Below are 12,512 nucleotides of genomic sequence, written 5' to 3' on the forward strand. Positions count from 1 at the left end.
CGGGGTCACGGTCTCCGTGCCAGCTTGCCTGCTGAGGGGGCAGAGTGGTGCCGGTTCACCGAAGTGAAATCCCAAACGCTGCTGTAGAGCCCAGCTTCCTCCCCTCCTTTGGGTCCTCAGACGACCTGTCTGGCCAGCCTTCGCCCTCACGCCTGCCCCACCCCTCGCACCCAACTCCTGCCACCTCAGCCAGGGCCAGGCCATCCCCTCCACAGTGTTGGGTTAACTGCCCCCCCAACATTCAAGGGTCTAGCCTTGACTTCTGTGACCTCCCACTCACCTTTCCAAGTGCCTGCATGGCCGTCTCCAGTTTGATGCCTCACACAGACGTGCAAGCCGACATATCCCAGATGGAGCCCTTCATTCCTCATTCAGCCTGGCCTCACCAGCCTCTTATCCATTCTCCCCGCTTGCTCGTAGGCCTTCAGACTCTCCTGAAGCAGGTCAAGCCCCTCCTAACGGGGCCTTTGCCCATTCTCACCCATCTCCCTTCCCTTCCTTATCTGCCTCCTCAGGTAGGCCTTCTCTGGCCACCCTGTGCCCCATGGGTCCCAGCCCTCCTGCTGGTCTGTCTCTGCCTCCTTGGTTACTTTCAGACTTCAGCACTGCGTGAGCACCATGTTTCCTAGTCACTGTGCTTGCTTTGTTTTCTCTCCTGTCTGATGTGGGTCCTATGAGAACAGAGACGGGGCCACCTTGTTCACGCCCACATTCCCTTCTGGCCCAAGGCCTGGGGCTTACTAGGCACCCAGTAGCTATTTTGTTGTATCAATCAATCAATCAGTCAATCAATCCACTGGCCAAAAAGTGAAGGAGTAGCAGAGGGCCTGGGGGGCCCCAGGGGACCTCAAAGGACACTGTCCTCGTGTGGTGCTGACCTGGAAGAGGGAAGGGAGCCTTGCGGTGTGACTTAGGGTGCCTCTCCCCTGCAGGGTCCTTCCATGTGGCAGCTCCAGCATCACTGAAATCATCAACCCCAACTACATGGGGGTGGTGCCCTTTGGGCATAGGAAGCAGTCCCTGTCCCCTGACCAGCAGCCCACAGCCTGGAGCTATGACCAGCCGCTCAAGGACTCCTCCCTGGGGCCCGGAAGGGGAGAGAGTCCCCCAACACCACCCTCCCAGCCACCCGTATCCCCGAAGAAGTTTTCATCCTCGATAGCAACGCGGGGCCCCTGCCCCAGGACGCAGGAGTCAAGGTGAGTATCCTCTTCATCAAGCCCTCTCCCTTCTCTGGGTTTTCACCACCAGGGAACCCGACCCTAGAATAGAAGCTGCATGAGCGTAGTAGGGTTGTGTGTCCACTGTGACCGTCGACTCCTCCTCAGGGCCTGGAACACAGCAGGCACTCGAGAAATGCCTATGGAATCTCCACGTCCTACCCCATCCGTATAAGTTCGATAAAAAATAGATTTCTGGAGCGCCTCGGTGGCTCAGTCATTAAGCGTCTGCCTTCAGCTCAGGTCATGATTCCAGGGTCCTGGAATCGAGCCCTGCATCTGGCTCCCTGCTCCACGGGGAGCCTGCTTCTCCCTCTCCCACTCCCCCCTGCTTGTGTTCCCTCTCTCGCTGTGTCTCTGTCAAAATAAATAAATAAAATTCTTTAAAAAAATAAAATAAAAATTAGAAGATATTAAAGATACTGCCCCCCCACCAAAAACAGCTTCCCGTAAAAACTACATGTATTGGAAAATACGTTTCTATAACTAGCGAACCTTCACGCAATCTCTCAAGGAACACGTGGGGATTTCCTCCTTCCCCAGCTCTGAGTTCCGCTGCCTTTTCAGCCACAAGGTTCCCGTTCCCATCCACAGCCTTTCCGTCCCTCCTTGGGAGGCCAGTCAGAAGATGCAGCAGCCATGGGGGAGTGCGAAGGGCAGGAGAGCAGGTGGCCTGCAGGAGGAGGGGTTTGGCCGAGAGCCAGGAGCCCAGAGAAAGCCGACCTGCATCTAGAACCGGTCAGGGCAGCACGGGCCAGGACGGAGCCGGGAGGGGCCCAGCCGGGCAGCCAAAGGGTGCCACATCACAGCTCACGGGGTGCCGCATCCCAAGTGAACCCATCCGTGAGCACCTTGTGGAAAGGCCACGTAGGGAGCCCTGTGAATTTTCCAGTAAGCACAGCGTGACCAGGAAATTAAAAGTGCAGATTCCAATGAACAGTGATTGGACATGTAGCAAATATAATGAGCATCATCTTTCCTTGGTGGCGGTCTTTGGAATGACTGCAGGGGGGCTGCTCTGGACCTCGCTTCCCATCTGTGAGGTCACTGTGTTCCTCAGTGCTGGTGTCCGTCTTGTCGGAGGTGCCAGGGAAGGGAGCACAGTCAAATGTCATTTTTTTTTTTAGATTTCTTAATTTGTTTGAGAGCGAGAAAGAGAACATGAGCAGGGTGAGGGTCAGAGGGAGAAGCAGGCTCCCGGCTGAGTGGGGACCCCGATGCAGGGCTCGATCCCAGGACCCTGGGATCATGACCTGAGCCGAAGGCAGATGCTTCACCGACTGAGCCACCCAGGCATCATTCTTATCTCATGCCACCTTTGGCCTCTGTGCACCTGGCCTGGCTGGAGTTTCCTGTGGACTGAGGGGCACAGACGAATGGAGGGGAGGAGGATGTGTAGGACAGGGTTGATGACAAGGCCTGCCCGAGCCTCCACCCTGTCTGTCTCGGTGCCTCTAGCTTTCAGAGTTTGTTGATAATGGTTTTGTACTCCGGTCGCTCCGAAAGAAGCTTGGGAGAAGGGGAAACAGCCTCCATTTCCTCCCCTGGGAAAATGAGGACAAAAACCACCGTGCGGAGGGTGCTGAGGTGCCTCTTTGGCAGCCCTGGGAAACCGAGCTGTAAACAACCTCAAAGAACAAGGAGATTCTTGAAGTGAAATGCTTTTAACTTCCCAGAGTCAGCATATCTCTGTGCTGAACAACTTGCACACAGCACATGGCGTGGACCTGAGTGGGACTCTGGTTCCACAGGTGACAGCCTTAAAGAGCGGGGACATTCGTAGGCAAGAGGCCCCCAGGGTGAGATTCGAAGCTGTAGAAAGGAAGACTGGAATCTGAGAAGGGAGGTTATTTTGCCAGAGGAATTAACTCCGTGCCCCGGATATTGGTGCACTCATTCCACAACCATGGCCTCCTATGGCACTTGGTTTCTTGTTACCTGTGGTCAGGGGCTTTTTAGATTTTGTGTGGTTTTCCCCGGTCTCCCCCACCCCCACCAAGACTTCCCCTCTCTAGGAGTGACAGAATTTCCCTCTCAGAAGAGATCACTTGCTTCCATCTCCCTGCTCTTTTCCCAGAGAAGGAGCTTTGGAATCACCAAAATGCTTGGACCCAGGGTCCTCTTCCTGGCACTGCCCCAGATCCTCCTGTCTCAGTCACGGGGCTGCCAGGAATCAGGCCATGCATTTTTCTTTCCTACTTCTCACTCTTCATTAGAAACTTCCGGTCAATGCCGCTTGGACCTACTTGCACCTTCCTCCCTGCACTAATTCATAGCAAAGATCTTTGAGGATCCAGACAGGGGTGCAGAGGGTGGCCTGAGGTGGAGGGGCAGCTTTCCAAAGTCTTTGTTCAAGGCCCCAACATTTCTGGTTATACAGCTGCTTCTAGGTCTTTCCAAAGAGTAATGAGCAAAAAAGCGAGTCTACAGTCAAGCCCCCTTTGGCATGTCCCCGAGGCTTGCCTCCCCTCCCCTGAGCCCACGCCTATTCCCTAAAGAGTCGATTAGCCTCGGCAGGTTGGCAACTTTGGAAGAATGTTTCAGCACACATTCCATCAGTAAGGGGCGTCACAACCTGAACACTTCAGTGGGTTCCAAGGGACCTGCTTCCCTTTTTTCTGTAGAAAGCAGAAGCCAGAACACTCCCCCAGGAGATTGCGCTGTTGGCCAGAAAGTAAAACGTGTTCCCATTCCTGGTTATAATTCGCTCAGCAGGAAATCACTCACCTCCGAGCAGCAGTAATTCAGGAACCACAAAAATAAAGGCAGGTCTCATGTCCTGTGAGTTGCAGTGTGAAGTCCCTGGGCTGCCCAGCGTCAGGCCTGTTGGCTCACCACTGGCTTCTCTCCCTGGCTCACATCTCTCCAGGCTCCCTCGGATTTTCAGCATGACCACCATTTTTTCTTTCCCACTCCAAGTGAGGACCTGAAGGAACGCACGCTCACCAGGAGCTCTCCAGGGAGAGGACTGTGTGAATACCGTGTGAATTGGGCGTATGGGGCCCCTGAGCACAGATTTTGTCTGGTTCGTGGCCCCCTCATGTGCCTGGGACAGCATCTCACACATGTAGAGGGGCTCCTACATGTCTGTTAAATGGGGCTCCTTGGGCTGGGGTCCTCACAGAGCACATGGTCACTGAGGGGGTCTGGTCCCCTGCAGGCTTCTGTTCTCCTGAGAGTCGGGATAGAATTGATAGAAACAATATAGAGGCTGCGGATTCCTTCGAGGGGAGTCCAGGAGAGGAGGTCTTTTGGGCAGCTGTGAGGGGCAGGGGCAATGGAGGGCAGGCTTCTCTGACAAGGACTGAAGAGGTGATTTTGGTACTGGGCGTGCCATGTGAGTGAGCTCCTTATTCCCTTTCTGCTACGAATCCTTCAGTGAAGTCCCCCTTGCCCACTAGTGCTCTGGTGTGAACAGTTTTTATGGTGGAAACAGTCAAGGCAAGGAGTGGGCTTACCTGTGAGATCATCATTTGAGCAACACAGTACTTGCTCCTCCCATCCTCTCTTTCTGTTTAGTTGAAGTGAAATTCCCATAACAAAATTGAAGGAAATCTTCTGTATGAAACTCCAGGAAAATCACTATTAGATGCTTCCCCCCCCCCCACTTTTTAATTTAAATACTAGTTAGTTAACAGATAGTGTAATTTTGGTTTCAGGAGTCGTTACTTAGTGATTCATCACTTAACACAAGCGCCCTCCTTAATACTCATCACCCCTCTTGCCCATCCCCCTGCTCCAAAATTAACCATTTTAAAGTGAAGGGAAGTGGCACTCGGTATAATCACAAAGTTGGGCAGCCCCACCTCCATCCGGCCCCGCACGTTCTGATCACCCCAAGAGAAAACCCCCTCGGGCTTAAGCAGCCGCTCGCCAAATGTGCTTCTTTGTGTCCCCTCTCTGCCACCCTCAGGCCCTGCGACTTGGGCAAGAACTCCGCAGAACCTTCCCCTCAAGAGGACGCGCAGCAGACCAAGCCCGAGATGTTTGAGAACCCGCTTTATGGGTCTGTGAGCTCCTTCCCTAAGCTGCTTCCCAGGAAAGAGCAGGAGTCGCCCAAGATGCTGAGGAAGGAGCCTCTGCCCTGCCCGGACCCAGGAGTCTTGTCGCCCAGCATCCTGCTCCCCAAAGCCCAGGAGGCCGAGGGCACCAAGGGGACAGGCAAGCCGGCGCCCACGCCCTTCCTCAGCCCCGCGCCCCGGCTCCGCTCCTTCACCTGCTCGTCCTCCGCCGAGGGCCGGCCGGCGGGCGGGGACAAGAGCCAGGGGAAGGCCAAGGGCGCCGCCAGCCTCCAAGCCCAGGCGCCCGCCAAGAGGCCCGTCAAGCCCTCCAGGTCGGAACTGAGCCAGCAGGCCCCGCCCCCGCCCCCTGCGGCGCAGCGGCCGCCCCTCCCGGTCAAGAGCCCCGCCGTCCTGCACCTGCAGCACTCCAAGGGCCGGGACTACCGCGAGAACGCAGAGCTGCCCCACCACGGCAAGCACCGGCCGGAGGACGCGCCGCTCAGCCGGGCGGCCATGCAGGTGCGCTGCGGGCACGTGCGCATGAGCCCCCGCGGGCCCGGCGGGGGGGGGGGGGCGTGCGCGCGCGCATGCGCGTGGCACGCCGTTCGCCGTGGGGCTTACGCTGGGCGCGTGCGTGCGTCTGATACGACCGCCGGGTCCCGCTCGGATCCCAGGATTTGGACCCACGCCTGTCTGTCCCCGAAGGCCCTGCTCCTACACCGAAAGGGTTAAATGAGGCGCTGGGGATAAACCCCGAGCCCTCCTGTGTCTGCCCTGTAGGAACGCCGGGCTCCGTAAATAAAAAGAGCCCAGATCGTTTACAGTGCGCTTTCATCATCAGTGTTAGTACTTAAAATCTTCCCGGTATTTTAGAGACTTCAGACACACTGTCCCCTTGCTTCCTATAAGATAGATTTCTTTTTGAGCAAAACTAATAGTGCTTACGAACGGCCTCTGGAGCCAGACTGTCTTGGGTTTGAATCCCAGCTCTCCCACCTCCTGGCTCTGTGCCTTGAGCCTTAGTTTACTCATCTGTAAAAAGGGGACTATTAATGGAATCTGCCTCATAGGTTTATAGGGAGGATGAAATTTTATTATATATTATTACTATGTTATAAGCTACATATAAACTATATGTTCTACATTGTTTATTTCCCATACACTGTAATTACCACATATGCATATGACCTATGTGCATATATATTGGAATATATGGTAAATACTTAGAACAGTGTGTTGGCTCTTTTCACCACCGTGTTGAAGGAAGCCTGATCTAGCCCACGGCGTGTAGGGACGTTGGCACCTTTAGTTAGATCTGGCCTCGTGGAGAATTCAGCACTGACGGTCTTCTGTTCTTGTCCCACAGTGAAGCCCCTGGTGAGCTGCCACCAAGACAGGAGCCCAGAGGAGCAGCGTGAAGCCACTCGGACCTTCTCCCAGGACCCTCTGCTGGCTCCTCCTACCTAGCTTCCTGCGCAGGGCTTCCTGTTTTTCAGGAGAGCGCCTAGTTTCTGTGCGGTCAGCAGGGTGCTCTGACTGCGAAACTTGGCACCAAGTGCTAAGGGTGGAAGAGAAAGTGTACCTGGGCCCCCAGCTTGATCTTGGTACTTGGGACCCATGAGCCTCGTTCCGGTCATCATTTTGAAGAAAGGAACTAAAGCGCTGATTTGCAGGTGGAGATATAAAATAATAATAATAATATTAATAATAATAATTGCTGCATGTATGGAGCACTCACCACATGCCGGGTCCTGTGCTAAGTGCTTTACAAACATGAGTTAAGTCTTCTCCAGCTGACCAAAACCACATTCCAGACGCCCAGTTCGGAACATGTGTGCCCTGAGCGGTTTGGACAAAGCATTAAAAATTAAGGCCAGTGCCTTGCTGGAGTGAGACAGGGCTTGGGCTTTAGGGAGCTGAAGAGTGAGTGGTTCACTTAGGGTACAACAAACCTGGCTTTGTCTAGCTTCAGTGATGCCAACTGCTTTAGCTAAAGCCCCGGGCTGCAGCAGAGCTGGCCCAGAGAAGGGATCTCTGTCTTCTCAGTTCTTTAGTCGGAAGGAGAAGGAAAATCAGCTCCTACTCCAGGGTAGAGATCCGGCTTCAACTCATGCTAGAGGTGCCCGGGCCCCCCTCGAGGTGGGTAGCCATCACCAGGCCACGGTTGGAGCCGAACCCCCCGACACTTATCTCATTGTGCTCATAGAAGAGTCTCTGCTGTCGCTCCTGAAAGCCAGGCTCCCCTGCCTGGCTGCCAGGGAGGTGAGCCTCTCAGTTCCAGCTCTCAGAATAGTGCAGGCATTTCTCTCTGACCTCCGTGGCTTTTGGCCCTGCTTCCTTGGTTACTAGGAGAGTAGATTGGCGATGTCTTTTCTTGTGTTGCTTTTTGACATACAGAATTAGCATAGGAAACCAAATGCAGAAGTGTGAGTGCAGGAGAATGGGTACGCACCCCACGTCCCCGTGTGTGTCTGTCTGCGTGACCAATAAATTGTGCCTTTCTCACTCAGCTCGCAGCTGTGTGGCAGTTTTTTCCTGACGTTCAGCCGCAGACGATGCTTCTAGGCTGTTGGGGCTGCAGAGTGCAGGAGGGTAGGAGGGGTTGTTGACTTTCGTGGTGGTGTTGGGCCGACTGGTCCCCTGACTAGAGGGGACTTCGTGGAACCGGTTACAAGTTGGCATAGCCCAGGAACAGCAGTAAATGGCCACCTGGCTTCGTGGACTCCAGGCACCATGCGGCCAGCCAACTTCTGCCGATGTCATCACCCCCCAACACGCACACGCCACCACCACCACCTGCTGGCCTGCAGCCCCACGTTCCTCCTGGCTTTTCTAAGTGTTCATCGCTAAGCTCCAGAGACCATGAACACATGTAAACAACACCCACGTTGTGGGCCTCCAGCTCCCGGCACTCAGGAGCCACACGTACTGCCCGAAGGCCCGGGAGCGGCCCGCACCCGGAGGGCCAGTGTGGGGGCTGCTTGGCCCCACTTCCAGGGCACTTGGCCCAGGCTGCTGTTCCCACCAGCTCAGGCAGCTCAGCTTCTGCCCCGCTTCACGGGCACCAGGCCTGCACTGTGGGCAGAGCTTGAGGGGCTGGTGTGTTTAGCAGCCACGGGGCAAACCACTCACTGCCCTGCAGCGGTGTGGCTCGTGGACACGCAGGGGTGAGGCTGAAAGCCCACCGTGACCACAGCTCCTCACCGCACTCAGGCGGGCCCCCCTCACCCTGCAGGCTCACTTCCTGCTCCTCACACAGGAACACCCGAGTCCCCAGGTACCAGCCTTCTGCCTCGCTGGGCCAGGGGCCAGGGGGGAGGGACAGCTGGAGACACCCAGACATCCTCTTGGGCAACCCCCCCCCATAGCCATCACCGCACGGCTGAAGACCTGGGCACGATACCCGGGGCTCCTGGGGAGCCCACTGGCTGCCAGCATGGGGTGGCCTCCTGGGCGCTACTGTTAACAAGCCCCACCCAGAATGGACATCCAGACCCTCCCCACCATTTCTGAGGGTTCCCAGGAGAACTGAGTTGAGGACCAGCACTGTGAGGTGCACCTTGGGCTCCGCATCATCTTCTGCTCTGAGTTCTAGCGGTCGGAGCAAGTACAGTGCCCCTCAGGGGTTTCCTCCAAGCCCTACCCCGGGCTGTGTGAGCACCAACTGGGCTGTCAGATGATGGGTCACAGCCCCACTGGGATGTCTGGAACTGGAAACTGAAATGTAAGAGCCTTGTCCTCTCAGCTGCTCAGCCCCACACCCCCCTTCCCCCCTCGAGGTCCCTGACCCCCTTCCCCGGGGCTCTGGCCTGCCACCACTCTTGGGGTGAGCTCTCTCTGCTGCGTCTGCCGTGCTTGCAATCCTGCCTCCCAAACAGCCGCCCCCCTCCTACGGGAGGATGACATGGGGACCCAGAAACCCCCACCTCTTTATCACTTAGGTAATTTTCCTCTGCTTTATGTCAGCTAGTCTTCCCCAGGCTCCCTAAGCGAGAAGGCGGATCGATTAACACGCTTTCCTACAAAAGTGCCCCCCTGGGCGCCTGGGTGGCTCAGTTGGTTAAGTGACTGCCTTCGGCTCGGGTCATGATCCTGGAGTGTCTGGATCGAGTCCTGCATGGGGCTCCCTGCTCGGCAGGGAGCCTGCTTCTGCCTCTGACCCTCCCCCCTCTCATGTGCTCTCTCTCTCTCATCCTGTCTCAAATAAATAAATAAATAAATCTTTAAAAAAAAAAAAGTGCCCCCTGCCCCGAAGATGAATTCCGTCGCCCTCTGAGATGGCAGAAGCTGCTGCAGCCCCTTTTTCTAAGTAAATTTCTCCTCCTTTGCATGGTTACATGAACGCTGGTTGAATGCAGCAGATTTGATGCTGATGGGAAGGTGTAATCGCGGTGGATGTTCCCTAAGGGCGGGTCACCCCCAGCACAGGTGGGGGGCCAGGGGGCACCTGCTGTCGCTGCTCCATCCCATTCCCCCAGGGAGGGGGTCAGCCCTGCTGCTCCTCCTTTTTCCTGGGTTTCCGGTTTTCTTGCCGTGCCATTTGTTTCCCCACCTCGATAGGAGGGAACTTAGTGAGTCATTCAGAAAAGCTCTCTCCCACTGCTACCTTCCCTAACCGCAGCCTACAAGTTCTCATCTTCGCTTGTCCTCAAAATAGCTCCTTTCTCCTTGCAAACTAATTTCCATGGAGATTCAGCCATCTGAAGGCCTCGAGGCTTTCTGCAAGGCAGCAGAGAGCAGCTCCCAGCCAGCACTCCAGTGGAAAGAGACCTTTATAATGCAAATGCCTGGTCTCACCCCCACAGACGCCCCCACCCACCGTCCAAGAAGGACATCTCCCACCCAAAAAGGTCCCATTTTGGGAAATCCGCGCTGTTCCAGAACAGCGCTGGCAGGTTGTTTCCTGTTCTCTGATTAGGTGGCTGGTCTGCGCTGACCGCCTCTCTCAGGTCACTGCAGACCAGTCCCTGGGTGTGCCTAGCTCAGTCCTTCCCTCAGCCACATAGGTGTTGATGGCATGTGCCGGGCCTTGGGGGCCAGCACGCTTATGAAGGTGGACGTCAAGGGGGAGGGGTGGCCTATCCTGGGCTGTGGGGTCAGACGGAATGGAGTTTAAATGTCTTGTCTCTCATTTCCTAAAAGTATAATCTCATACTGGGCACTTAGCTTTTCTGAACATCGGTCTCCTTGTCTCTAAAATGGGGAGAAGGACGCCTTCTGCGTGGTGGGGTGGTTGAGCAGATTCGTGAGCTCAGCTCGCAGAGACTCAGGGCCTGGTCCAGTGTAGGCTTCCCTGAACATTAGCAGGAGCCTCTCCCTCTCTCTGGGAGGCCAGACAGTGTGGGAGGGCCCTGGGGAGATCACCCTGAGAAAGCTGGAGGGAAAAGGCCCAAGTCGGGATGAGGGAAGGTGCTGAGTTGGGCCTTCTGGGACTGTAGGAATGTCCTGGAAGGTGGTGGGTAAAAAGCTCCCCAGCTGTGGGCAAGAGAATGACTGAACGAGGCCCAGGAACGAGGGGCAGGTGGCGGATGGGAAAGCCTTGCCAACAGGGGCCTGGCTGCAGGCAGCTGGGCTAGATGAAGCCAAGGAAGGGCTAGTTGAGGCCAGGGGGACTGGTGGAGTCTGGGGGGAGGGGGAACTAGTTGAGGCAGAGGAACTAGTGGAGGCTGGGGGGAATTAGTTGAGGCCAGCGATCCAGCTGGGTTGCTTGAGCTACACGGCCCAGAGCTGCTCAGACTGCCTAAGCCAGTGGAGCAGGCCTCAAGGACAAGAGGAAGTCCTTGTGCCGGCAGCGGACCATAGCTCCCAGGGCAGCGCTGGCCAGCCCCCCTTTCCATCTGGGACCTGTCGGCAGTCCCAGTCACCACAGAGCAGCCTGGGCCCCACAGCAGTTCTGGATCGCCCTGTCCAATGTAAGACTCAGCTCCAGCACTTCTGTTTCTTCCCCAATTGGCTTCTTCCTCCTTCTCTAACCAAGGAAAATGACTCACAGCCCCTGCTTCCTTCTGCAGGCCCGGGGGTGGGGGAGGGGGCGAGGACTGAAGCAGACAGTGACACGCTTGGGTTTTTAGGCAGGTCAAGAATACAGGGGGGCAAGTGAGGTGCCGGGGAGCAAAGGGTGAGGGGCATTCGCTCTCAGGAGCCCACCTGAACTTGCACCACCTTGAATGTAGTCCCCCCATGCCTCCCTCGCCTCTCCTGGGCCCCAGCCTGCAGAGCAGGTGGTGCAGGGACGGGCGGCAGGTTGTGAGCACTGCCACTAGATGCCAGGAGGAGTGACAGTCAGCCATGCTCCCAACCGTCGCGCTGGCAGGGACCCCGGGAAGGAGAGGGAAGGGGTAGCAGGCGCAGGCAGGAGAGGCCGTCCTTGGAATTCTGTGGAGTCATGTTTCAGTACGTGACATGTCAATAGAATTTTCCTGTCTCGTTTCGAGCATATCCCCAGACAGGGTTTGTCATGCTTCAGTTATTTTAAAAGAGTATTCAGTATGGGTAGTAGCTAAGAGCCCAGACTCTGGAGCCACGGTGCCAACATGGGCCCAAAATGGGCCAGGCTGTGAGGCCCCCTGAAGAATAAGGTAATGCTCCCAGCTTCGAGAAGAGGCACACGCGCGGCTACATTGCCGTTGGGGAACACGTGCGTGAACCACAGGCCCGTGCGATGAATCGCCTTCAGGAGTTAGCTGGGGAGACCTTGTATGACAGCATTTAGAAAGGCCATAACCATGGCGGTGAGGATCTTGGGCTCTGGGGTCAGACCGCTTGGGCTTAGCCCCCAGTCCCTCCCAGCTGACCCACCATATGACCTTGGCTAAGCACTTCACCTGGCATTGCCTCAGTTTCCCCATCTGTAAAAAGAGGAGAATAAGGGGCGCCTGGGTGGCTCAGTTGGTTAAGCGACTGCCTTCGGCTCAGGTCATGATCCTGGAGTCCCGGGATCGAGTCCCACATCGGGCTCCCTGCTCCATGGGAAGTCTGCTTCTCCCTCTCCCGCTCCCCCCTCTTGTGCTCTTTCTCTCTCTCACTCTCTCTCTCTCAAATAAATAAAATCTTTAAAAAAAAAAAAAAGAGGAGAATAATGGCATGAGCCTCAGGGGGTGCCTGTGAGGACTGAAAGACCTACAGGGGTATGTAACCTTGGCTACGCACACACCCTCGACAAATGTCCGTAGCAGCCAAGGTGAGGATCTGACAAAAACCCACGTAGTTCGTGTTTCCATTTCAACCTCCCTTTCTCCCGGGTGACTCCTTCATGCCCGGGTTCTGGGGCCGGGTCCTGGCTCCAGATCTG

The 12,512-nt window shown here is 56.0% G+C and overlaps 1 protein-coding gene across 2 annotated transcripts in view; it reads left to right on the plus strand.

Annotated features, from left to right (window-relative positions):
- INPP5D (inositol polyphosphate-5-phosphatase D) overlaps nt 1-7,746 on the plus strand; it is a 114,202-nt gene extending 106,456 nt beyond the window's left edge. The window contains exons 25-27 of one of the 2 annotated variants that reach the window (XM_054505946.2): nt 933-1,199; nt 5,134-5,740; nt 6,588-7,746. In XM_054505946.2, coding sequence (XP_054361921.1) covers nt 933-1,199; nt 5,134-5,740; nt 6,588-6,590 — 877 coding nt within the window. In that variant the 3' untranslated portion in view covers nt 6,591-7,746. The remainder of the gene's footprint in view (nt 1-932; nt 1,200-5,133; nt 5,741-6,587) is intronic. The other variant, XM_045867711.3, reaches the window with a different exon arrangement.
- The last annotated feature ends 4,766 nt before the right edge of the window (nt 7,747-12,512 follow it).

This window comes from Mirounga angustirostris, unplaced genomic scaffold, assembly GCF_029215605.1.
Source record: "Mirounga angustirostris isolate CCGP_5_RB_7025 unplaced genomic scaffold, mMirAng1.0.hap1 SCAF_3, whole genome shotgun sequence".
Lineage (NCBI taxonomy): Eukaryota > Metazoa > Chordata > Mammalia > Carnivora > Phocidae > Mirounga > Mirounga angustirostris.